This window comes from Xiphophorus hellerii, chromosome 13 (assembly GCF_003331165.1).
Source record: "Xiphophorus hellerii strain 12219 chromosome 13, Xiphophorus_hellerii-4.1, whole genome shotgun sequence".
NCBI lineage: Eukaryota > Metazoa > Chordata > Actinopteri > Cyprinodontiformes > Poeciliidae > Xiphophorus > Xiphophorus hellerii.
This window is the reverse complement of record NC_045684.1, coordinates 15,847,468-15,874,163: the sequence shown is the minus strand read 5'-3', so window position 1 is coordinate 15,874,163 and position 26,696 is coordinate 15,847,468. Positions and strand designations below refer to the sequence as shown.

The window sequence follows — 26,696 nt, the reverse complement described above, 5'->3', positions numbered from 1 at the left end:
ACACATAACTAAAAAAAGAAAGTTAAATTACACGTGAACATCATGCTGGTAAGAAGAACACTATTTCACTAACCAAGGCCGGTGCTCATTTATTTGAACTTGCGACCAGCGTTGAAACATCTCATCTCCAGACTTCTCCAAAATGTTTTTGCCCTGTAAAGATTCCCAGGTGGTCCGCCACGCTTCTTACTGGGAACAGTTACCTCATCGCAAAAGAAGATCCAAACCACTAAATGTGAACCTCACACACCCTGTGTTGCCCTCAACGCAATGCCATGGGAACCAGAGAGATCTGAGGAGAAAAGGCTAGAAGAACGTGGAAACTTCATGCAAGCATCATTAGCCAAAAAACCGAGACAATCTTTAACTTGAACAGTTTTTAATTTGAAGACAAACAGGCAAATTTCTGCTGTTGCATCACCTTTCTTGCTGAATGTTGCACCATTGAAATGTACTTAAAAAGGCAACATGCAAAGCAGTCAAGTTGTCTCCCTCTCTCACTGTATGGCCTCTCCTCTCTTTCAGGGAAAGCTGCAGAAAATAATGATTGCTGGAGTGTGTTGGGGCTAAAGTAGGTCAGTGGAGCTAGCTGTCAGAAGTAGAAAGAGAGAGAAGCAGGGCAGTAAGATGCTGGCTCCAGTAGGTCCCCTCAGGTCAGAGCTTTTCCCACTGCAGAGCGGCGAGTGACGCACAAACTAGATCTCCGTCATATTAGTCTGCATGCTCTGCTTGTGTGTGCTGTGTTGCTGTGGACACACACAGATGAAGGCTGCCTCCAGACTGTGGAGGTGTATGTGTGGGTGGACTGTCAGTGTTCCTGTGTTCACGATAAAAAATGATGCATATGAGTTTGGAGATGAAAAGGTCAAACTGAAGGGGTTTTAGGACCACTTTTCTACTGACAAAATGGCTTTTGTTTGGCATTAAGGAGAGTGTGGGGCTGCTTGGTAAGTGTCAAATACAAGTTAAGGTCAGGCTGACGGACAGCAATAAAAATTGACCGATTTATGAAGCTGCTGCAGGAGAGCTCTTCTAGGGTTGTTACAGTCGCAGTGCACATTGGAACCACAGCTTGGCAGTAAATTGAGACATGCTTACAGATATAGGAGTCACCCACTGGAAAAGAAATCACATAATAAAATTGCAGTGTATCAATAAGAAGCTGCTTCATTCATAAAGAAAAAATAAAGTTTTCTCTACAAGAAAGCCCTATAGTCTGAATTGCAGTTATCCCAGAAATGTGAATATTTCCTACCACAGAGCGACACTTATTATTTAATCCTGCGTTTAATCAGGATGAAATGATTAAACACAAATAAACACACTATTTCACTAAAAACATTTCCTTAATTTGGTTAAAAATACCCCTTACTCAACTTCTGCAGGTCAGATTTAAATACAACACTCTGCATGTTACAGTAATGCAACCGCATCACAGGTTAAGGATGCTGACCTCTGCTTAAGGTTAGAATCCACGACTCTCTAAACATCTCTGAATCGAAGCAAATTTGGAAAGCTTAGTTGCAGAGCAGGGAGTGCTGCTGCAATGTTAGTACTTAGCGAGTAGGGAATCATATCTGCACAAGGATGTTTCCATGCAAGGGGTGGAATTTCACTATAAGGACACAGGAGTTTCTGCACCTGCACCATCAGTTACCCTTTATGCAGGATGAGCATCATGAGTATTTCCTTCAGGTTGGAAGCGGCATGAGAGGATGCAGGTGAGGCATTTTTCTTCACGGTCTAAAAATGTATGAATATCTACCCCTAGCTTGAGTTTCCAGACCTATTCTTACAAAGACCCATCCAGCGTGTTCAATAATCTGATCATCTCACTGTATTCATTGGTGTGGATGCCATGGATTAAGTTTGCCTGCTTGGTGAGATCTTTTTAATGCCAGTCAGAACATTGGAAAAATTCAAAGTGCATATATCATAAGCTCAAGCTGGCATGAGCTTAAAGTGCCACTGACCTGATGACTGGTTGCTTTTTCCTTGAAAATCACTTTTATTTTATTTTCAGCTTTTAATCCCTACAACAGTGCCTTTCCTGCTATGAGACAAACCAATCAGGTCAATCCGTTGTGGAAAATTGAATGATAAGGCTTATTTGTAGAGGCAAGAGCTGAAATTAGGCTCATTGTTATTTCGTTTGTAAAACTGGATCGGTTTATTGCAGAGTAATGCACCTGCTTTTCCTCACTCGGCTTTTCTTTCTCTCTTCGTCTGAGAGCCTTTTAACTCCAAGGTATCTGATTTATACACTTGAAGCAAGTCTGGAAGGTCTCCTGAAGGTGAACGAGTCACAGAGACTCTCAAACATGCAAGCTCAACTAAATCTGGTCCCCATTACGCTGAGCAGAACAGCTTGGATTACAGCACACACTCACACACTCACCCCCACACACGAATGCACAGTGAGAGTGATTCAGATCTGTGGTAAAAACCATTATCACTACATCACCTCTTTTTCAGCTGCTAGCAGTTTTATATATAAATGCTATAAAGTATCCATTAAATGTAGCCAACCTCACAGGTTTCCAGTCCAAAGAGCACAGATCTACTCTGATCCGACGCTCTGGCTGGCAGCTTGGAGGAGGATACTGTTTCCTTCGCTCCACAAGGCAAGTACAGACAAGAGTCTGAAGGAGAAATGGATTTGTGAAATTCAGCCCATCTACAAGTCTCTCTACCTGAACAAGCTCTGTACACCAGACCATTTCCTTGTTTAAAAAGTTTGTGCAATACAGCAATGGCTCGGTTTGAAATAATCAACCCCCAGGCTAAAGCGAGTGAGATGAACTCTCTGTTGCCATAAGGATGACACATGATCTCATCAGAGTGGCACAGCTCAACGGATGTCATCGAGTTTCCATAACAAACAAACTCAAATTAGAAATCCAGCGAGGTTTGCAGCTGACATGAAAGTGGGTCAGTTTAAGCATTTAAATGCCCTTTCTTCTGTGACCTCATTACCGAAGGAATGCTGCTCTTCCACTGCGATCACTTGATAGGAGAAGAATTTCTGAGCAGTGGGAAATAAGACCTTACGTTTGGCCTCTGGCCCAGTAAAGAGCAGCATGCATGTCTCGTCATGGTCTGATTTATGCGTTTATTCTTTAAGTCTCTGCTGCTTTTGGTGACAAACTTTAAAGAAAAGCCCTCAAGCAAAGCAGAGATTGAAAGCTGAGAACACAAAAAGTGTTTCTCTGTTAAGGTGTGGAGTTACTTCAGAGCTTTACAGCAGCTTCTCAACTTACAGCGGGGTGAACTGTGTAAGTTTAGAAATGCCACGCAGGAAAAAAAAAAAAGCTTTATATAAAAGATAAATATTGATTTGCACGCAGTTGAGTCAAATAAATATTTTGTCCCTTTCAACTCACACAGAACTGTGGCTCCGGCACTCACATGATTGGTTATTGACACACAATTAACTTTTCAATTACAGGTTATCCTAGCCTCAGTTTGTTATGCATATAAATCACACCCGTCCACAGAGTACTCCTGGAGCTCTTAAAAGACGTCAAAGACAAGACAGGAGATCTGTACAAGGCTGGAATGAGCAAAACAAGACATCAGTAAGAGGCAATTAAATACAAAGTGACATTATTGAATGTATAAGGTTTCCTGAAACAGTTCCAGTAGTTTCTTACACCATTAGCGATGTTAGCATCTCATTCATGTACGTGTCATTTCCTTAAACCTGCTGCCTCGTCTTTCAACTCTATTACGTTGTAATGTTTCAACATGGTTTACCCAATTTATACGTAAATTTACCCTGAGCTCATCCAGAAGGATCAGTACACAACTATTTGGAAGTGTCTTCTTAAAGATCCAAAAGCTTCTGGGATCACAATCACAAAGAAAACCATTTGTAACACACGACGTCATAATGGTTCGCAAGTGAACATCAAAATGATTCAGAAAAGGTTTAGAGACATAAAGAAAGACAATCTCCACAGTCGAACAGAGGAGGTGAAGCCTTATAGTTTGGAAACTATAAGGCTTAATGGCAGAGATGAGTAGAGTACCTAAAACTCCAGTAAGAGTAGTACTACTTCAAAATATTTTTACTCAAGTAAAAGTAAAAAGTAGCCATCCATTGGTAAAAAAAAGACTACTGAAGTACAAAGTAACTGATCAAAACATCCATTATTTGATATATAAAAATTACATAATCAGACAAACCAAAATATAATGTGTTCAATTATTTTCATTTTCGAAATGAAAATAATTCATAATTACAAAATAACAAAATCGGGCAAAAGAAACATGTTTCCTAATCAATTTCTGTCAATATAAAACTTCTTCGGTGGATGTTTGGTTAAAACAAGCTTGTTCTTCACTCATTGATGTTCCTCGAAGTGAGTAGAGAATCCAGAAGTTTTACTCAAGTAAGAGTAAAAAGTATGTTGAGGAATAAAAATATTCCTCAACATACATTGTTTCCCAAAAAGTTACTCAACTAAATGCAACAGATTGTGAAATGGAAGAAAACTAAACGACTTTGGAGGTTATTTAAGCATCAAGCGAAGCAACATTTTCTAAAATGTGGGTGAGAATGAAATGTAGCTTTTTGGCCTACATGGAAAATTACATGTAAGAAGGAAAATGAGCACCAGATTCCCCTGAACACACCATCCATATCTCTAAATATGACGGCGGAAGCATGATGCTGTTGGGATGCTTTTCTTCAGCAGGGAAAGGAAGCTTGATAAATAGTAATCCTGGAGGAAGACAAAATCCTTAAACATACTGACATACCTAAACTACAGTATGCTTTAAAACATAGGGAGAGGGGTTTCAAACTGACTGCGCTGCAAGAAAAACCCTGAAAGATACATTAAAGGAGGTTAAACAGTTCCAGCAGCAGGACGAACTGTATTTGAACACTAATTCAAACGGGTGTTTTGAAGTGGAATCTGTTTCCTTTGTGCTTCTCTGAACTTTATCTAAAGTTCATCCTGCTTCGAGGCATCTTAATAGTCCAGTAGTGTTTCCAGCAGCGTTTCTCACTCGTGACTGAAAGCAGCTCTTCATGCTTTCTGACCTGACCCAGTTAGTCAAACACTGGCTTATTTAGACACAAAACACCAACATGCCACGTTCAACTGCGGCGCCATCGATCTCATGCTCAGCCATTTTTTTTTTTTTTTTTTGTGCCGTCATTAAAGTCCTTTGACTGACTCTCTCCTCGGGGACACATTGCTCTCGAGTTCTTCGGCACACAAGCGTAAAATTAGACCGAACTCAAAGTCTCTGAGTTTGTGCTGAGGAGAAAGTGGGCGTTAAAGAAACCATTGTGATTATTTTTGGTCTCAATGCAGCTTCTGTGCACTTTTTCCACCAACTGATAGAATCATTTTAACAGATGCATGTTTCTGAAGGGGATATTTACCATGTGTGGATGTGTGATAAATGTATGATATAAAGCAGAGCTGTGTTTGTGTTAACTTGTGTGTGACAGGATGTTGGAAGTTGAGTTTCTGTGTGGTTTTAGCAGAATTGTGTTTGCAACTTGAGGGTTCAAGCAGAGGTGCTGTGGGGTTTTCTATTAGAAAATTCAAAATAATAAGAGATGCAGTGTAGGAGCTATTTTCAGTGCAAAATTTAGAAAATAATACAAAAAAAAAAAAAAAATCTCAGTGTTGCTCTTGAACCTCGTCCTTTCTGTATCTTTGTATTGTCCTCCGCATCCAAAAAGCTGTCGTCAAATAACTCTGGTTGGTTTTGCAGCATTCATCAGGAGAGACGTCATGATTGGTGAAAATAAATATTAATAATCATTGCCATAATCATTGCCATCATTGCATCATTGATCATCTCAGGTCCCGGACAAATCCAGTAGAAATCCCGTAGGACGGGTTGAAGAGACGAACAGGGTAAGAAAGGAAGAGTGTTAACGCACAAATGCTAAAAACAAAGTGGTCAGTTTTAAGGGTGTGTTCTTCAAAATATCCATTTTGGGCAATAAAAGTTGAATTTTTACAGATCCCTTCTATCGGTGCCAACTAGGGAAGGTGTAGCAAGTAACTACGAACTGTTCCTGGTTACTTTTCAGTATCAATTTAATATTTTTCCCGAAGAAACATTTTCCTTGCAGCAGGGTGGGGAAAAGCACATAAAAAAAACAAATTCAATTACACTAAACTATTGGAAAAACAGCAACACAAAAAAAAGATGTACTGAGTAAATGACAATTGCCCACATTTTCAATTTGTCTGAATTATGCCCTGAGTAGTAAAAGTTTTTCCATCTGTTGGTCCAGATTGCGAATGCAGAAACATTCCAGTTTATATGCAGAATATTTGTTTCATCCTTAAACTTTTGTTCTTCCTCTTTGTTCCCATAAAGCCTCCCAGTTGGGAAGCTTTATTCTACTCAGAGCTGCCAGCACGCTGGATTTGATGTCCCATGTTGTGTTGGCCGTGACAAACAAAACACTAAAGTCTGATTTGAGCAAAACGTCCAGACTGAAACGCCTCACAATAAAATATAACGTGAATTTGCTTTGGAACCCGCTTACATGAATCAGATTTGATGTGGTCCAGTTTAGCTGGAGAGGTAAACACAGAAATCTGATACAATGCAGCAGCCAGGATGAAGTGAATGGAGTCACGCTGGAATCACATTCCTACATACAAATGAAATGATTTGTGCGACATGTGGCCTTCGCCCTGCGAGTCCCATCTTCATGTCTCTGCTTTGATGGACTGAACTCAAAAAACATTACTCAGTCTGTGTAAAAGCACACTACACTGTTTTGCTCATTCATGCATTCTGAATTGAATCACTGAGTGAATAGGACGAAGCGAAGCCCTCCTCTGCCTTCTCTGTTCAGGTCAGGGTAATCATAATTCAGCTCAATGTTACAAGCTAGGCTAACCATGCCTTACCCAGCCAATTGTCTCTGAGAGTGTAGCAGCGACAGCAAACATATATCACACACTCCTGCTACTAAAGGTGGCTCTGAGGTCAAGGCCGAACAAGGTTATTTCTGCAAATGTGAAACCGGTTGCTTTAGTGCTTTTCTTTGCACTAAAGCATCTGGTTAAGATTCATTAAAATCCTCTATTCAACACTTTAGCTTGAGTCTATTTAATGACTCAAGTGAGATTTTTATTTTATTTATTTATTTTTACATCAGTAGCACCCAAAATGATTCTTATAACATGGAGCTGATGCGTTTCATTGATTTCTACTTCACTTTTAGTAATGTCTAAATCGCAGTGGCCCAGTTTTCCAAATCACTCTTCAAAATGAGAAAGACAAAAGGACATGCCACTAGACTAGAGTAAGGTTGATGTGTGAGAAGATAGGTTACAAAAACAATTAACTACAGACTGATTACATTTTTTAAAGTGAGATTATTCTACTGCAAAAAAACAAACAATACATGTATATATACATACATATATACTGTATATATATATATATATATATATATATATAGGTACAACAGGTACAAGCAGAAATGTACCTGTTGATAAATTTTAACCATATTTTTGCTCAATTCAAAACAAAATAAATATATAGAACTAAGCGAAAAAATATTCACCTTTCAATTTTAACCTTCGAAAGGTTTCAACTGCAGGGATTTAACATTTGTACTGTGCATATTTACCTGAATCTCAAGGTAAGACAGAAATAAATGCATCAGACTAAGATAAAATCATATATTAAGACATTATTGCTCTCTAAGGTCCAATTTGTTATTTTCAAGGCCTGTAAAATGTAAATTTCTGGGTCTTTGACAGTCAACAGGCCACAGTTAGATCTAATCTTCTGCTGTTCCCACTGTTATGCTCATTTTAAAAAGAATCCGTTTTAAATCATTGGTTTTGACTGACAGAACCCATTATTGTATATTTTATATTTTCAAATTATGCTCTGTTGTCCATGAAGTTGATTAAACACGATGAAGTAGAAACATTCTGTAAATGGATGCACAGTTTGACCCTTTGTGGCAGCCCAACATCCAATTAAAACTGCAGTGGATAGAGAAGATTTACTTTGGCCATTAATATTACAGCTAATTCATATGAAGACAGTAGGACAGCTTTGATACATTTTCATTTAGCTTCACCAAAAATGAAACTCCTGATTATTCAAACACAAAGCAATACTGAATAATTTACATCGCTAATCCAGAGAGCTAATTAGAACAGAAAATATAAGTGATCCACATTCTGCAACCTTCAGATGTGTCTATGAATAAACACTCTGATGCCCAGTGGCCAATTTTACAAGAATCCGTGTGCCGTGATTGGCTGGTTTGCCGCAGAGAGTCATCTGGCGGAGTACCTCCTGGCTGAGCTGTTCAAAGCCAACGTCACATTACCGGCAGAGAAAAATCAGTCAAAACTGGGTCAGAAGAGGCATCATCACACAGATCACATCCAGTGATACAATATCAGGGAACATCCTCATGAACTGGCCCTTTGAGATTTAAGAACCTTTCAATAAACCTTAAATATAAATGTATAAACATTTAGATGTGAAGCTAAACTGTGCTTGTAGGAGTATGAAATGTAAACATGCTGCACTATCTGCACAGCCCTTGTCGCTTAAGAATGGTTTAAACTTAAATGAAAATACAAATTAATTTGGGAGGAATTATTCACTTCAAGAAGGAGCAGTAAATGTGTTTAAATTAGTTTAATGAAGCATTTTGCCTCTGTTGAATAACAACTTTGCAAGTAGCTACTACACAAAGTATCAAAGTAATCTCTACTTTAGTTGTTTAGAATCTTGAGGAAGATTTAATTGGTAATTCATGACTCTGCTTTCCTGAGGTATAAATATGAGAATGGGAATGATGAAATAGCAAAAGTATTTTCTGTTCTACCATCAGAAATATATTAATACACATTACAAGCACTTGAACTGGAGGTGTTGACTTCCACAAGATTGAGCTGTTGCTTTGACCAAAAACAAAATATAAATTTGTTTAAAACACACATTATGTTCACTTTCCTAAGCATGGCTGAGTATTTGTCATGCTGTGGATATTTCCATTTCAAAGTCCCTGGGAACATTGTTAGTCATGACAGTACAAAACGTAATGCGAAAGCTAACAGAAGATCAAATTATTCCTGCAAATAAGAAAAGTAAAATGCAGTTGTCTCCCTCATAGAGATAACCACACATTAAAAACATTTCTGCATGCCCTATGTGTACTTTTGTTGTTGTCTTGTTTTTTAATGTCTGAACTTTGATAGTTCATGAAAGATCATTTTAGTAAATAATGCAGGTAAAATGAAAGACAAAACCAACATTGTTCATGTTTTCTGACACAACAACACTAAAGATCTTTTAGTTATTCCATTGACTTCTTCGTTGATTGATTGAAAGAATAATTTTTGCAGAACTGTGTTGTTAAATGAATCATGCATCAAATGACTAAAAACACAGTCTTTTGTCATGCTGCATTTCTGAAGGCTTATAAACTCTCAAGGAAAGTAGATTTTTCTGTGGTTTAAAATGCCTGTTATACAAGAACGCCCACACTGCAGAGGGCACGGCTACTCTCCGCTTTCTAAAAAAAAGAAGACTGAATTTAAAAAAAAAACTCCTAAGAAGAGGAACAGGAAACAAGCAGCAAGCAGAATTCATTACAACAGAAATAATTAGACTCATTTCATGCATAGATTGGTTATTATAAATCCCACCAGCAGCTCATCCAATAACTCATATTTCTCATCACGCTGTTAAAAGTGAATTTCTAATTTTGGTAAGTCTATTCGAGCCTGTAGCAGTGAACCCCGCCTACACAGCTGAGGAGATCCCTCTGGGTCGCCATTCAACCATCACTTTTACCCTTTTCTTCACCCAGACAACAACTTTGCGTCACAAACCAACCAGAGTGACCACAGTGAACCACGCGAGCGGCTGCAGCTGCCCACCAGTAAACCCACGCTTGTTTCCCAACACTTCCCAGCTGACCCTTTGGCAAGCCTACCGTCTTCATAGAAGACGTCCTCCGCTTCTTCACGCATCATCTCATCCAGGTCGTCCTCTGGAATGTCGGTCACGGCCATCAGTATTCCTCCCCGTCTGAGAAAACGTCTGGGCTGCAAGAAGGAATCAACGCCGGCCCGGGGCCTCTTCGCTCCGATCCACCGGCGGGCTCCTCACACGAGAAAGGAGAGGACTGGGACTGAGCTGAGCGTGCTTCAGCTGTCTGCTGTCAGCAATGTGTGTGTGTGTGTGTGTGTGTGTGTCAGGTGAAGAGTGGGTGGGTGGATGCAAGAGAGGACACCCAGCGACCTTCACCAAGTTTCAGCAAGAGTGCCGATTTCATAACATCCTGTGCAAAAGCTGAAGTGAGAGTGTGCCGTTTGGAGAGCACTTGTACGAGTGCGGGTGCGCATGTGTGTTAATGAAAGTGTGCCGTAAGAGGAGCGTCAGTGGAGTGTGTGCATGCGTGTCCACATCCACCGTACAGCTCTCCACAATGAGTCAGCTCGAGCGCTTGGTGATCAACAGGAATAATTTGATGGCATGTTTTGAGCCAGCACAAACAGGCAAAAGTGTGAAAGCGAGAGTTTAGCATGGTGTGTGAGATATGAAGCGTCTCTGCTGGCCATTCTTTCACAGCCCATCAGGACTCGTGGGACAACACTGATTGCTCTCTCTATTTTTTCATTTGGCCCACTTCGAGGGGGCTTTGGCAGTGCCGATAACGTCTGGCGTCATCTGCTGTTTCTGAAAGCTTCCCCAGAGCGGCTCAGGCTGCAAGTAAACACTCTCACCTGCTCTGAGCAGAAAGCAATTTAAATCAGGCAGAATAATTTACCAAGCAACTTTAGTAGAAAGATCCTTCTATTAGGTTGCAGTAACAGAGTTTGTACCCCTTGGCCCTTGAACTCTGCAACTAAAACTGCAGAGCAGCACCAAACTCTGTTCTTCTCCATGATCTTACATCTGCTCAATCTAGACATGAATGATGACTTTTGAAAAAGAGAGGTTTGCATAACTCCTGGGACATTTTCTTATTAGTCATGTCCAGTCCAGCAGGGCAGCACTCAGGATTGTTGTCTGAGTGCCAAGTAGCCCAACAGATTTACTTTCACAAGAGAAGCATTTGATATAGAAAAGGCTTTTGGTTTATTTAAATTGGACTGGGTACAGAAGTGAAAAAGAAAGGGAGAGAGGTGTGGTGAAAAGTTTAAAGGGAAAGAAGGAAATAGGATTTCCATTGCCCCGGCTTCTCTGTTTGTCTTCCTCCTTTTTGCGAAACCCGTCTCTTTTTCCCTTTACTCTCCATGCTGTTTCCCTGACTCACCCGATTTAGACAAACCAATTTGAAACCAAAATAGAAACTAGGCCTCAAGTCAGTTCATTATCACATTTCCCTCAGACCTGCCCTCCTCTGTCACTGCTTCCCTTTAAAGCTGAAGCTCATGGGACCAAACCTGGCAGCAAACTCATTTTCCACAGAGCGAGTTCAGACAACGTCTGTATGTCAAAACCATCGTCAGATGCTGACCAGATCCAAAAATGAACGTGATGATCTTGTGGACAGAGCTAATATTGTGAATATTGTGTGTAATGTTAAGCAGAAAGGGAATGAGACAGTACTAGTTACTGAAAGTGGAGCTGAAACTGCGGCAGAGGTCGAACATCTCAGCCACCCTAAATTAGTTTTTATCCCACTACAATGATTTTAGTCTCAGCAGCAGCACCTAGCACAAGCCATCTCCTCTAATTCATGTGAACTGCTGGTCAGTAATTCAAGGATTTTAAATTTGTGTTGCGGCACAGAACATTGGCTTATTCGGTTTAAAGCTTAAGAAACAAACTCAGAAAACTGTTTCACAAAATTCAGCTTTTCATGTTTTAAATAAGCTAAACCACAACACAAAACCCACAATAAAACAAATCTATCGATATTGGTTTGTGTAAATCATGGGTCCAACCTTTTTGCAATAGAGCTACTTAATGGCTACTGAGTAATTCAAATGGATAAAACACACAGTTTACCTTTAATTATATCACTTAATGATTTAATAATTTATCTTGTTTTGAAACAGCCCTGTTGACTATGCATGTGGTCTTCATGGGAAACTTGGTTCCCGCAGGCACCATGTTGGCGATAATACCTGTTGTAAATCCTTCAACAGCCTCATACACTGAGAAATCAACACCAAGATACACATTTACATATGTTCTTCTTTAATAAATTGATTCCAGTTTCATATTTAAAGGTGTGTTTTACACAGCATAGGCTACAGGTGATGTACTCTATCACGCAAAAGGATTTTCAATCGATTTTGTCTAGTGATTCTAGACAAAATCTAGTGATTTTGTATTGTAAAACACTGAAGATAAAACTCTGCAGTGTTTTATCATCAGCAATTTTATGTAACAGATCACCAGGACAGAGTCCTGCATGTGTAGTTTAATCTTTATATATGTCCAGCTGTTGTGTGAAGATCTCAGAGATTTTTTTTTCCATCTGTCAACAAGCTGCATCATGAAGACAAATGAACACAGCAGAAAGGTCGGGGAGAAAGTAGTGGAGAGTTCACAGCAGAGTTGGTGTCATGTTTTTGTAAGGTTGAACCTCGGCCAAAATGCACACATGAACCTGGGAGGATCATTGTGAAATTTGAAAAATAGGATAACAAAACTCCCACCAGGTGCTTGAGGGGCACAGGACATGAACACAGGTAGAGTCAGAGAAATGGAAAAATCCAGAAATGAACAATAAAAACCAGTGAGCTGATATGCTGAGGCAAGGGTGGAAATGACAATATATAAATATTGGACATTGCATAAAACTTAAGACCTGGGTGGAGGTTCACCTAGCAGGACAACGACCCTAAATATAAAGCTTGGTTTTGATCAAAGCACGATAATGTGTCAAAACCTAAATCCAACATTGAAGGTTCACGAATAATCACCGGTCAACCTAAAAGAGTCTAAGCTATTTTGTAAAGACAAATAGGGATAAACTTATTTTCATATTTAGGCAATGTCAAAAGTCTACAATGCAAGAATGTTCTGCAGAAATGATCAACCTTAATAACACATACACATGCTGAAGGTCTGCTGGACTGTAAAAGAAGGGCAGCACCAAAACATCACCTGCTGACAGCATGAACCTGATGCCACAGACACAGTTCAAGGAAGAAGAAGAAGAAGGACAGGTCATGCAGGCAACTAGCAGAACCCCTCCCTCCCCCCAACACACACACACAATGACACATGCACAGCACAGCCTGCTGTCTTCTGCAGCTTCATCCCACTTCCATCTGTTCTCTCCTAAAACCAGCTCATGTCCTGGTGATTAAATCATGACTCATTTTGCAATCAAACCCAGAGCTACATCATTAACAGGACTGGTACAACCGCCACACAGATTACATCATACATATTTCATGTTTTCATGATATCCATTAACGTTTCTTGCAGACTTCAGTGAGGTCACACTTGAGTAACATTTAGTCTTCTGTGTTTCAGTGGCTGGAAACATTGTCACCACAGAGAAAACTGCGCTTGCAAATGCAGCCGGACTGAGATGAACAGTCAGACAGTAACGACACTAAAACACAGTCAAGTTCGGACACCGGCTCAGCACATACACATGCATTTATTTCTCTCTCAGTGCAAAGAAAAGCACAATCAGATCCGCTCGGTACAATAGTGTTGTTTGAATGCGGTCAAACAATGCAGCTCTTTAGCATCTGCATCCAGCCAGATGATGAGTGTCCCAGGAATGAATAGGCAGCTTCAGCCTCCTACACAGTGCCTCCTCTGGCCCTGAATATATGCATCAGAACGCCTGTTACTGTTTACTAAAATATCAGTTATTAGAACTGCAGATGTAATGTGCTGCTGCATGCAGGCTAATGGTGTTGCGCTAACTCAAAGACACGCAGCCTCTTCCCTTCTGTTCCCGTGAGAAGGTAAATAAAAAAGTATTTAGCATTCTTACAGTTACGTTTTATATTTATGTTAAATCTTGCAACCACCTCACATCTGTGCTTGTTTTCACCATCATAACCATCTCAATTTTTTTTATTGCACTCTCTGCGGCCTTTGTTAAGGTCATGGATTGTATCTGAGATTATGATTGTTAAACAAAGATGACTTCCTTATGCTTTTAAACCCAAAATATAAACTTTATATGGGTTGATCCAAGAGTTGTAGTTAAAAATGTTGTGTTGATGTGGTGTTGATGCCATCTCCTGTGCCATAGCTTGCACTCTTACACTTGTCATGAACATGAAGGAGTCTTTATGAATGTCTACGTCTGTTGTCACGACGTGTCACAAAATTACATTAAAAGTGTATTAAGTGTCAGCTGTGCATTATTCAGTCAATAATGACACTTTCAAGGCAAATATTAATTAAAACTTGTATTAAAAGTCCATTAAAATTGTCAGCTTTGTATTAAAAGTGTCATTATGTATCGAATGACACTTCATGACAACGGTCACAAACATTCATAAAGACTTCTTCATCTTCATCTATAGCTGTTAGGTCATGTTTATGACAGTGTCATGTCAGTCTCATGCACACCCTGTCAAATAAAGTGTTACCCATCCATTAGTTGCCACCTGGGCAGCATGTGTAAGGCCCTGAAGGGCCAGAATTATTTACCAGACTGCATTGGCGATAGACTCCATGGGTGCTATCTTACTTGGAGATTAAACTGTGCATGCAGTGTGTGCTGCAGTGTCAAATGCATAAGAAGGCGAAGGTGTGAGAGTACTGTACTAGAAAGCCATTCGGCTGCTTAAGTGATAAGAAATGTGCTGCAATTTCAATTCACTGTTTATATTTAGTAAAAATCAATTACATTCCACTACCAGCCAGCATTATCCTAATGTTTACTTACACCTTTTCTCGCTTCAGAAGACCGAAAACATTTATGAGTTTCAAGCATGGTTACGTGGAACAGAGCGTCCAAACAATGCAGGGTACTTAAAGTGCAACACAGAACACAGACCATTCAAATGATCATGTGGAAAATAGATGCCTAAGTCCAGAGAACGTGAACAGGTTTTTGCTGCAACAGATCACTGGTGTGATGGAGGGGGATGGAGAGGTTGAAAAAAAAAAAAAGAATTTAGTACATTTAACAAGACCAGAGTGACTTCTTTTGCTTCAACATGGCAGATATTTATGGAACCTCCTCATTAAGTCATTTTCTGTTTAACAATTGCCAAAAGTGGGACGTGAATGACAGAGAAAGAGGACAAAACTTTAATATTCTCTCTGTGTTCCCTCACAAATTACAAAACGGGATGATTGAAAAGGGATGACTGGTTGCCCGAGTAACAACGAGGAAGAACAGAGCATGGCAAATACAGTTAACTGCGATGCTTACTGATGCATGCATGATCCATGCTGCTGATAGTGACCACTTCAAACTAAAACTTTCTGCAGCTAAATTAATAACAGTACAACTTAGAACGATACTACGTGCATGTCTATCAGCTCCTCGGGCAACTTTATGAGAAAAATTGCATAAAAACATCAAACGGTGCAGACTGCAGACAGAAAGACTTCAATAAAGCCTGGTGCTGGAAAGAACAACACATGATGTTCCACTTTAACAAACCAGTAAAGTCTGAGAACATTTAGCTGGTGCACAGGCCAGAGGGAGTTATTTGAAAACAGGCAAATTTGTGCAGATGAAGAGTAACTTTACAAGACAACGAATGGCAAATACCTACTGTACTCATATCGGTATCTTTTCATCCTCACATGGTGGAAAGTCCTGACTCTGCGATACATTTCACTAAACTCCCCGGCTGTTAGCTTCCTCAGAAACTGCTCCTTCTAGTGCTTTTCCCCAGCTTTTATTTCTGGCCTCTCCCCCTGTCTCTCCCTGCCGCCATTGTATTTTTTTCTGTCCTTGTTTCACAATTGCCTCCTTTTCTCCTGTCCTTTCACTCCGTCGCTGTCTCAGAGTGCACAGAGGGCACCAGACAATGACAACAATGCAGCCGCTTCTCTCCAGCTGTGAAGACTGGCACCGCACAGATGGCAGAAGCGACGTATGCGGCTTTGCTCCCAGCCTGCTGGCTACACCTGGAGGGAGGCGATAACGCGCCACTGACGCACTGAACCGAATGAATCAGTAGACCACAGCATGTCTCTGCGCTGGTCTCTGCAACTCCATATTTATACATATGTCCTACAGTGCAGTTTCAGCACAGCGGTTTCCTGGGCTTTTGATAGGTCACAACCACAAGCCTCAGTGTATTTTTTTTTTAGATTTTATGTGACCACCACAAATTGAAAAATCGGAACGCTTCTGCCTTCTAAGACCCAAATTTGCTGCATTTACAGTTTAAAGTCTTTTAGCGTAAATCCATATTTGGACATCTACATGGTAAAAAACGTCCTGTAGTTTTTCTTTGTAAACAACCAGAGCTCTGGAAATGGAAAGTATCTGGAAACACACGTATACTCAAGTCACAAAATCTCAATTAGATTTAGATCTGGACTTTGACTATGCCTGCGTATTAAGTGAGTATATCTATTGTTGTTGTTGCCTTGTTGTGAAAGCGAACCCTTAGCCTAGTGTCAAGTCTTTTGCAGTCTAGTTGGTTTTCCCACTAACTCTGACTGGCTTCCCTGATGCATTGCAAGTCATGCATCCCCACAGCATGATGGTGCCACTACCTAGTTTAAAAATGGGGATGGTGAGTTCATGGTGATGCAGCGTACTCTTCCAATAGCATTTTACCTGTGGCTCAAAAAGATACATTTTCGTCTTAACATACCTCTACATGCACATGTTTGTTGTCTTCCCTACAATACTTGTGCAAAATGCAAGCAGGACCTGTTGCCACTCTTCCATCAAGTCCAGTTTACAGATTGGGTGACTGGTAATTGTTCTGTCAACAGAATCTCCCACCTGAATTGTGGATCTCTGCAGCTCCTCCAGAGTCAGCATGGCCTCATGACTGCTTCTCTGCTCTCTTCTTTATCCACTGCATCAGAGTAAAAGGGGCTGAATATAAATGCAAGCCACATTTATCAGATTTTCTCTGCAAAAAATATGATAATCATGTATTCTTTTCCACCCAGTTTAAAAGTTTGCTCTACTTTGTGTTAAGCACATAAAATCTTAATAATTCAGTCTAAGCTAAGTAGTCAGCAAGCAACTTTTTATCTATGATTTAGAGAAGGAGTTTGTTTTTTATGTTTCATCCTCTTTGCAGAACTTTCATTTGCATGGGAATTTTTTTTTTTAAATGTTAACTTGCCTGCAAGCAAAACATTTTCATCATCTGTGTGCTAAAAGTGTCAAATAACACCATATATTTGCATACATGTACTGTATGTATACCACAGGGGGAAGCAAATGAGCGCATATGGTGTAATCCAGGTTTATTTTTGACGGGGAGATGAGACGGCTTGCAGCAGGGTGGGGCAGCAAGGTGGCAATAGCTCTGAAAATCCTCATTTCCTCTCCCACGCTGCCCATCGCTTAAAATCCACAGCTTACACCTGCTGGTTACACAAAGGGGGGGAGGCAAGTTTCAAAACCAGAAAAATACAGACAACCCAGATTTTTAAACGGGCAGCGTTAGCCACAGAAATGGGAGGTATTTTTTAAAAGTTTACACAGATTCTGTCAAACGGATACGCAGGGTGGTTCTCACAGCAGTTTCTCAGAAACCGGGTGGAGACACAGAGGCAAAGGTTGGGCAATGGTGTGTAAAAAACATCAAGTACTGATTGCAGCTCTGCTTGTAATACCCAGATGAAATTGTGTAAAGAGGTCAGTTTTATTATATCATGAACGGAGAGACCTCTGTTTTACTGTCCGAAGATAACAGGCAAGAAAAGCAGAACTCGAAACACTCCTTAGTTACATCATCATTATGGAAAAAGACCTTTAAATATGTCTGAAGGAGTGTATGACTTCGTATTAACTCACTTGAGAAAACACAATGAGATCAGCAGTCACCACACAGCTGTCCATTTCCCCGGTGAGTGAAAATTAGTTTCGCTACAATTACATGACCTACATATGATTTATGCTGCACAAACCTAAATTTTTCTCATTTAGCAAATTATTCTTAACATCAGACCAGCTTTTTAAATGCGGTTTCAGCTCCATCTGTTCCTACGTTAATAATAGCTTTACACTCAAGAACCTCAGGGATCTGTCTGAACTTTGGATGCTTTTTTTTTTTGCTCCGTTTTCCCCATTTTCCGTTTAATCTCTGACTATGACAGCATATTGTAGTAGCCGGAAGGAACGTGGAAAGAAAAGGACAAAAGATTTTTTTTAAATGGCTTAAAAAAAATCTGAAGGTTACGAAGAGTATCATGTGTTAAGCAACAGCAACAAACTGCCTCTACCTGCTAGAGGGATAAGGCAGTGCTTTGGTTTTTGACTTGCTGCATGGGAACATCTGACTCTTTAGACTGAGTAAACCTGGTGGCTGTGCTGGAAGCTGATGTCTTTTTAATGCAGATGAGGAAACACAGGCTTTGCTGCATGGGCGTGTATTTAGAAACTAAGAAATAAATGTTAAAGCTCTCACACTGTAACCTTCTTACCAAACAACCTGGCAGTCCTGCTTTACGGGCCCCTGACATTGTGTCACTTACCAAATGTGGTATGAGACGGCGCTTTGGAGATTTCACCAAATTTTGCCATTAAAAAAAAATCATATGTCTTTAATAATTAACCTCATCAAAATTGTAGAGAGGTTTGCAGTTTTTATGCTTTAGTCCAAAATTCATTTGTTTTATGGTGAAAAAAGAGAAAGTACCTGAAACACCTCAAAAAGAGACTTTAGGAGAAGAAACTAGGCAACACAGAGTTAAAGCCACATTCTTTTCTGGCTCATCAGCATTTGAATGTTTGTTCTCATCAGAAAAGCCGGATCTGTTTTCACAGCCAGCATCTTGCAAACACACACACACACACACACACCCGCACACCAACACACACAATTATGTTAAACTGGCATCTCTCTGAGAGTAATGGACATTCAATAAAGCCACATCCTGGCCACCATGAAAATCCGAGAGCTCCACTGTGAAGCACAAAGAAGAAACTGGCAGCTCAGTCCGAACCCAGAGACATGGGAACCATGAGCTCATGAGTCGGTGTTAGGAAGGGGATGCCAGCTTTTCATGTTTGACCAGTCAGCCCAGTGCTTTTCATCAAGTACTTATTATTCATGTCCTGATGAAGCTGACGTAACAGGCGGTGGAGGCTACTTTGTATCTTGTGCTCAGTGTCAGACAACTTAGGAAAAAAGAAGCAATTTAGGCATTTAATTCAGATTCCTGCGGTTTCACATCACCTTGCAAACATATTTATGCCTTTTACATATACACACATATTTTTAGAAGTTACAACCTCAATGTATTTTATTAGGATTTTATGTTATCGACCAAAAACCCATGTAAAATTGTGAAGTGGATTGAAAAGGATACAAGGTTTTGCTATTTTATTATTCGTAGAATAAAGCAGAGCAACATAGAAACAAGAGTAGAGAGGTAGCGGTCGCAAGTAAATGATTAAAGTTCAATAAGAATGACAAACAAAATACTTACAAAAATCATGGGGAATTCATTGAGCAATGATAATAGAACTATTATCAAATAATCAACACAACTCAAAACAAAGACCTGACAGATAGAGGCAAACACCAAAACACTAGTATTCACTCATATGTGCAGAGTACTAATGCACACTACATTTCTCAGATTTTTTGATCTTGATGTTTCCATGTTCAGATTTTTATTTATAAAACCAGTTGAATAGGTGTATCATTTTCCTTCCACTTCACCGTTACGAAGCACTTTGTTGGCCTATCACATAAAAATCCCAATAGAATAGGAGTTTGTGGTTGTAATTTGACAAAAATATTAATATATTCAAGGTCTGTGAATACTATGGTGCTGCATTATGTGTTTTATACTCTAGTTTCTTTAAAAATGAAGCCTTCGGTAAAGAAGCAGAATTCACTTAGTGCATTTGCACACTTTGAGGCGACAAATATTCTCACAGTGACCTGATTTTATTTCTTTGGACTTTTAAAAATGTTTTTGTTTTCTCTCTCCTTCCAGTCTAAGCCTTGTGAGTCATCACAAACAAAGCCAACATCTCCACAACCGGAGGACAAGGTCAGCCTGACCCCTGGTCACGCTGCTCCAGGACAGCAAGAACAGACACAAGAAAATAATTCCTCACTGATTCCCTTCGCTCCAGGTAATACAAAGAGAAACCAGAGGTCAGGGTTTCATGCAACTTGCTCAAATGCAGATACATGTGAGCATAAGTGTTTTTGGATGCAAAAAGCTAATATAAAATTTGGAGAAAAAAAATCATATTATTGAATATAGCTGTATCTGAAAGCATAACAGATTATATTTCACTAGTCAGACTGAGGGTTCATTGCAGCCTGAGCTGGAGAATTAAAAAAAATAAAAATAAAAAATCACCTAAATTGTATCTGTCTGACAGCATGAAGCAGGCTGAAAGGTCTCAAAGAAATTCAAGAACAACTGAGAAAGTCACAAACATCTGCCAATCTGGAACGGGCTATAATATTATTTGTAAAACATGGAACAGCAGTGTTCTTATCCTAAGACACAGGCCTACAAAAGTTACTCTATGAGCACATTAAGAAGGTCACCAAGGGCCTCAGAAGAACATCTAAAGCACTGCAGTCTTTACTTTCCTCAGTTAAGGTAAAGGTCTGTGATTGGACATGAGAAAAAGATGATAGAGTTCAAAGATCAAAGGCCTTTTCAATGGCCTAGTCAAAGACTAGGACTTAAATCCAGCTTGACCTGCTGAATAAAAACAAATCTACAAAGAACACAGAGCCACAGAGAGCCTCTACAGTAACACAGAAGGCTGATTTTCAGTTTTTTCCACAGGCTTGATGACAGCTGCAGCCTCCAAGAGTAGCAAAACCAGTTATTAGATTTTGGAGGCAGTTACTTTTACACTTATGACCTGGTTAGTTTGAACCACTTTTTTTCTCTTACTAAATCAGTATTTGAAAATAGTATTTTGTATTTCCAAAGATTGTCTCTGTCAAAAAATTACAATTTGTGTGAAACATTAAAGTAAAATTAACGGCAAACTGGGGACAAAAACATTTTGGACTTCTGGACAATTTTCTTTTTTTTTTTTCTGGGTCATTAGTTGGTTCCTTGCTGTTTTAAATTAACTTCATCGTGGGTCAAGTTTAAGATGGGTGCCCCACCTGTGAACTCTAAATATTCTGGACCGGTTCTTTCAGTAATAGCAGTAGCAGTTTTCTGGTTTTGAAGTCATTTTAAGGCCTTAAGTTTCACCTGCACTTTTTCAGATTTCCATCTGGTTCTCCTATGACTGTAGTGAAATGAAATTAGCTGAAATATTGAATAGAAAATAAAGTACAGTTCAATAGTTTTGTTTTTATAAGGCAAAGCTTTGAAGGTAGAACAACTTTAAAATGAATTCAGATGCATCTGTTCTCTCTGCAGAATATTTGCAGCACTTTTTTGTCCACGACACATCTGCATGCGTGTGTGAACAGTGCATGTGGCCTTTGTTCATTTCTCCATGACTTTCACTCTCTTTCCATTAGACTTTCTCTCTGTCCTCATAAGTAGCCCACGCAGCAGCTCTGCTTGTTGACTTTATTGTGTGAAACTGCAGAGAAATGGGCCAGAACTATTCACTCACATGTACCATGAATGCCTGTGAAATAAATCTCTCTCGGTGTGAAAGGGAGAAGGAAAAATGTGCTGAAAGAAGAAACTGAAGTAGAAAAGGTGGCAGGGTGAAAGAAATAACAAAAGGTGCATAATCTCCTCCAGTGCAGTTCAACATTCCAACGAAGCCTCCTGCATCGGCAGAAACGGAGGCTACAGTGGTGAGGAGGCGCGTTGCCATGGAGTGGGAAGATGTTCGGAGCGTGGACCACCATTATTGATCTGAGCAGAGACAGAGAGGGGCGCATCGGGGAGATAATGATGATCAGGAGGAGGGGAGGGGATGGGAGAAATAAAGGAGAGGGAAAAATTGAGAAAGAAGAGAAGCAATAAAGTAAGTGCGAGGAGGGCAGAGGTGAGCGATGGGAAGGCAAAGTGAGGGGAGGTGGAATAGAGAATGAGAAAAGTGTCGTCAGAAAGGTCAGGAGGAACACAATCATACAATCTGCTAAAGTGGTTTATTTCTATCACCTCCGTCACAGCTTCCTGTTATAAAAAACCCACCAGTCTAACAGATAACAAATGAGGGCCTGTGTTATGACTGGATGGAAAAAAAACATCTAATGACTGTACCCCTCAGTGTGGTAGCAGACAAAAGACAGGATAAATCCTCAGGGAAAGAAGAAAACACTTCCATGCCTCAAACACACTGCTGATTGGCGTGAAAAGCTTAGCAAAGACTGGTGTGTTTGAATGCTGGTGTTATTGCGTGACTGTGGAGGCCCCCTGCTGGTGGTTGCTGGACACACAGAGTTTTAAACAACAACAAAAAAGTTTCACAATCATCCTCAAAGCAAAAGTCTTCAAAATAATGTTGGCAAATGTGACATTTCTCTAGTCACATGTTCGCATTGTATGAATGAGACCATAACGTCCATTGATTCTGAAAATTTGTTACTATATTTTAGCTCATGGTTCTTCTTGCACACAAGAAAGCGAGTAAGTTTAACAAATGAAGATCTTTTTGGAGATTTCTGAGCAATTAAAAAGCACATTTCACACCAAAACACATTCACATAGGGTCCATACTTGCATTTGCGGAGGTCCACAATTATAAATATATTTAGATTTTTTTTAAATATAATGTCAAACAAAAAAGAAATGCATTTGAGTTGTGCCTCTTTTCATGCCAAATGCTGTAACCAACCAATCAGAAACTTGCAAAGTCATGAGATCATCTGGCCTTTTCCACACTTTTGAAAGCCTCATTAATCTTAGTTTATGCGAAATTACTTGTGACATATGGGGAGATCTAAAACTACTGCACATTACCATTTAATGGCTTAAAGGTGGCATATTACGCAACATAAAGTTATACAACAAATCTCCAATCTCTGCAGTGAGTTGGGGATAACAATCCTGTGGTAAATAACTTATGAACACTGAACTAATCAGCAGTACTAAGCTGATCAAAGGATCCCTACAAGGAAGTAATCAATAACCTGAGAGTTTTCATCCTTAAAGCTCTGCTGATGGCGGCCAGATTAAAGAGGCTCTAATATGTTACCTAAAAAAACTGAAAGAACTGTGGAGTGTGGATTAGTTTATCTTCTTTTCACAAACTGCATTTAAAAGCATGACGCATCGTGAGTGTAAGGCCTCTGCTAATCCAAGGAAAAGATTTGTGATACTCGTAGTGCGACCAGAGGAAATAGCCAGAGCTTATTTTGGGAACGCCGTAAATAATGCATCACCCAGAAAAACATCCCATGTCTCGTCTGCGATGCTGACTTTCATTTTCAGAAAGTTGAATTTTAATCTCACCTAATCAAAGCACGGAGACCTAATCAAAGTCCCAGCAGGCTTTAGAAACCTCCACACTTATAAGCTAAGGACGGTTGGACAAAAAACACTTTTCTGAGATTCTTTGGAACTGAATGGTTGTCATGGAGATTTGTCTTCTGCTTAACGTGTGACGAACAGATAAATGGGTCCTCATCCAGTGTCTTTTTCTCTGACCAGCTATGAACAAGTTAAGGAGGTCCCGTTTTCTTTAATTTCCTACTGGAACCACATATTTTCTTACCTTTCCTATTCTGAAGAGTAGCAGAGAAAAATGAAATACTGTTCCATGTCATAATTAAAAAAATGTCTTATTATTTCACATGATTAAAAACAGCTTTTATACATTTAATTTGACCAACAATTAAAAAATGCCATCTGACAAGATATCAAAGTGAGCCGACCCTATTAATCTCCTCTGAAATATCTTCATTATAACAAAACAGCCAAGCTCAGTGGATGACCACCGCAAACAATTCATCATAAACTAATGTGTGGTCAAGCAACTGAAAACAAACTTTTAATTAAAAGATAACTAGACATACTACAGAAGAAGAAAAAAACATATACCTAATGGAGTAAGTAAGGAATAAGAAACTCAGTGTTTCCATCTAAAATAAGCATTTTATTTAATGGAAAACTCCATGCATGTTTTGTTTTCAGTCAGAAAACACTGCAAATGTATGAGCTGCGTTGTTGCTCACATACTGAACAAACAAACACGTGGCATCTATCTTCTCCTCACAATTTGACCTCCCCAAAAATCTCAAATATTTGCTTACTGGTCTGAACAAACATTCAAAGCTTTTCTGAGATCTCTCTAACCAAGCCTGTTTACAGAAAGATTGATGGAAGGAAAAGAAAACACATTTTATTAGACACTTCCTTGAGGCTTATGGAAGAATATTGAACTGTTAGGCTTGTTGTCATTTACAGGGACTTGCAAAGTAAATCTGTATCCTTCAAAGTATTTCCACTTCAATATCAAGCTTTTAACAATCTGAAATCATGAAACACAACAGACAGCTGAGGAAGAAAGCTCTGAAGAACTTTGTAGCAGTAAAGCTGTGAAACAACAAGCTTTGAACATCTCAAAGAGTACTATTCAATCCATCATCTGAAAATGAATAGCCCATAAACATATCTTTATCCACATAAACCAGCAGTAAAAAGGCCATTAATCAGAGAAGCAGTCATAGTGAAACATGGTGGGGGCGGCAATTACAAGACAATTATGGAAGAATTACGGCCATAAAGGATTTGAGACTGTAGAAGAGATTCACCTTCAGGATAACAATCCTAAACACGCAGCCAGAGCTATGATGGAGTGGTTTGGTTTTTAAGGATAGTCGCGTGTTAAAAAGGCCCAGTTAAAGTCCGGACATAAATTCAATAAGAAGTTGTGGCAGGGAAAATTTAAAGTTGATGTTCAGAGATGCTCTCAATCTGAATGAGCTTGAACTGGTTTTAAAAAAAATGGGTGAAAACTCTACTATCTATCATAAGTATGGATTGATTCTTCATTTGGGATATTTATCAGAATCACAATGTTTTGATTACTTTTCTGCTAATCTTAGCATATGTGCCACTATGGTATTAATTCACCCTTAATACCAGTCTGAATTGGGGTTTTAGTCATCCTGAAGGATTCACACACAAGAATGAAAATTTCACCAGAAGTTTCTCTGGCTCATAGCAAGCAATCAAAAGCCAGGTAAGGAAACCAGAAGAGCACAAAAAAAACAACAGCAAAGAAGCCAATAACACAATAAATAGTTGTCCTGTAGTAAAGTAAAAAAGTTAAGTTTGGCTCATTCAGTCAGTCTGCTTACGGTTGAACTTCCTGCGGCACACATGAGGCCTCCAGGGTCGCCTTTGCATCCAGTGTAGACGCCGAGACAGCTCCATTTTGACGAGCAGGTGTCAGTGTGTAATATCTAGTCACCCCATTAAAAAACAGCACACCTTTCTTTCTTCCCATCCCTAGGACAGATATTTCCTCCAAAGAAGCTGCAGTGCCAAGCACCACCTCAACAGCCTGTATTTTCACAGCTAAAAACAGCTTTTCCCCCTCCTCTGCTGCTCTCTGCTAGCCTCTCTGAAGGGATGGAGCAGCTTCAGCTACATTTCCTTCCACTGCTCTATCTTTTATGCATGAGCCAGTGGAACCCAACTCCCTCGGTTCTGGGGAGGATCACAGCTCCTATCCACAGGCAGCGTCTGAAGTACAGAGTGCCCAGCTAGGAGAAACGTGATGCCTCCGAGCTGAGCCTCCCAGGAGGGGAGCCGGTTGGACGGCGAGGCTGAGCCGGCTACCTGAGGAGGCTGGAAGGTAGACAGGTGGACAGAGACACCCTTCATGGGTCAAAACTTTACTGTTCCTTTCTAAAGTAGATGTCCCTTGTTACTCCCTCCCTTTAAGACTTAGACTTAGACTGACTTTATTGTCATTTTGCATGCACAGGGTGTATACAGAACGAAATTTCGTTGCATACGGCTCAGGACAATGTTTTGAGCTTTCAATTGTGAGGTTACTCCAGAATAAAATAAAATACAGTATAAAAATATGAATATAAAATATAAAATATAAAGTGCAGGAGTGACAGTAAAATATAAGTTATTTAGCTCTGTACATGTGCAAGGTATAAAGTGGAGACCAGATTTTAAGTGCAGTCCAGTTAAGAGTTCAGCAGTCTGATGGCAAGTGGGAAAAAGCTGTTTCGGAACCTGGTGGACCTGCACCGGACGCTGCGGAACCTCTTTCCAGAGGGCAGCAGGGAGAACAGTCCATGGTGGGGGTGTGAGGGGTCACTGATGATGTTTCGGCCTCGGGACACGCAGCGCTGGGATGAAATGTCCTGGATGGAGGGAAGGGGGGCCCCGATGATCCTCTCTGCTGTCCGCACCACTCTCCTCACGTTCTTCCAGTCGGAGGCGCTGCAGCTTCCACACCACACAGAGAGGCAGCTGGTCAGAATGCTCTCTATGGTGCTTCTGTAGAACGTCTTGAGGATCGGCGGGGGCAGGTGTGCTCTTCTCATCCTCCGCAGGAAATACAAACAGTATCTGCACAGTATCTGTGCCCTCTTGGCCAGAGACGTGGTGTTCACAGTCCAGGTGAGGTCGTTAGTGATGTGCACCCCCAGGAATTTGGTGCTGCTGACCACCTCCACAGCCGAGCTGTTGATGAGCAGTGGAGCGTGGCTGGGCCG

At 40.1% G+C, this 26,696-nt stretch overlaps 1 protein-coding gene across 4 annotated transcripts in view; it reads right to left on the bottom strand.

The window, feature by feature from the left end:
• The window catches only part of ripor2 (RHO family interacting cell polarization regulator 2), a 72,390-nt gene extending 56,581 nt beyond the window's left edge, over positions 1 to 15,809 (bottom strand). Inside the window, exon 1 of one of the 4 annotated variants that reach the window (XM_032580849.1) lies at positions 15,690 to 15,809. In XM_032580849.1, coding sequence (XP_032436740.1) covers positions 15,690 to 15,750 — 61 coding nt within the window. In that variant the 5' untranslated portion in view covers positions 15,751 to 15,809. Of the gene's footprint in view, positions 1 to 9,961; positions 10,424 to 15,685 lie in introns of those variants that run through there. The other 3 variants (XM_032580851.1, XM_032580848.1, XM_032580854.1) reach the window with 3 other exon arrangements.
• Between the last annotated feature and the right edge of the window lie 10,887 nt (positions 15,810 to 26,696).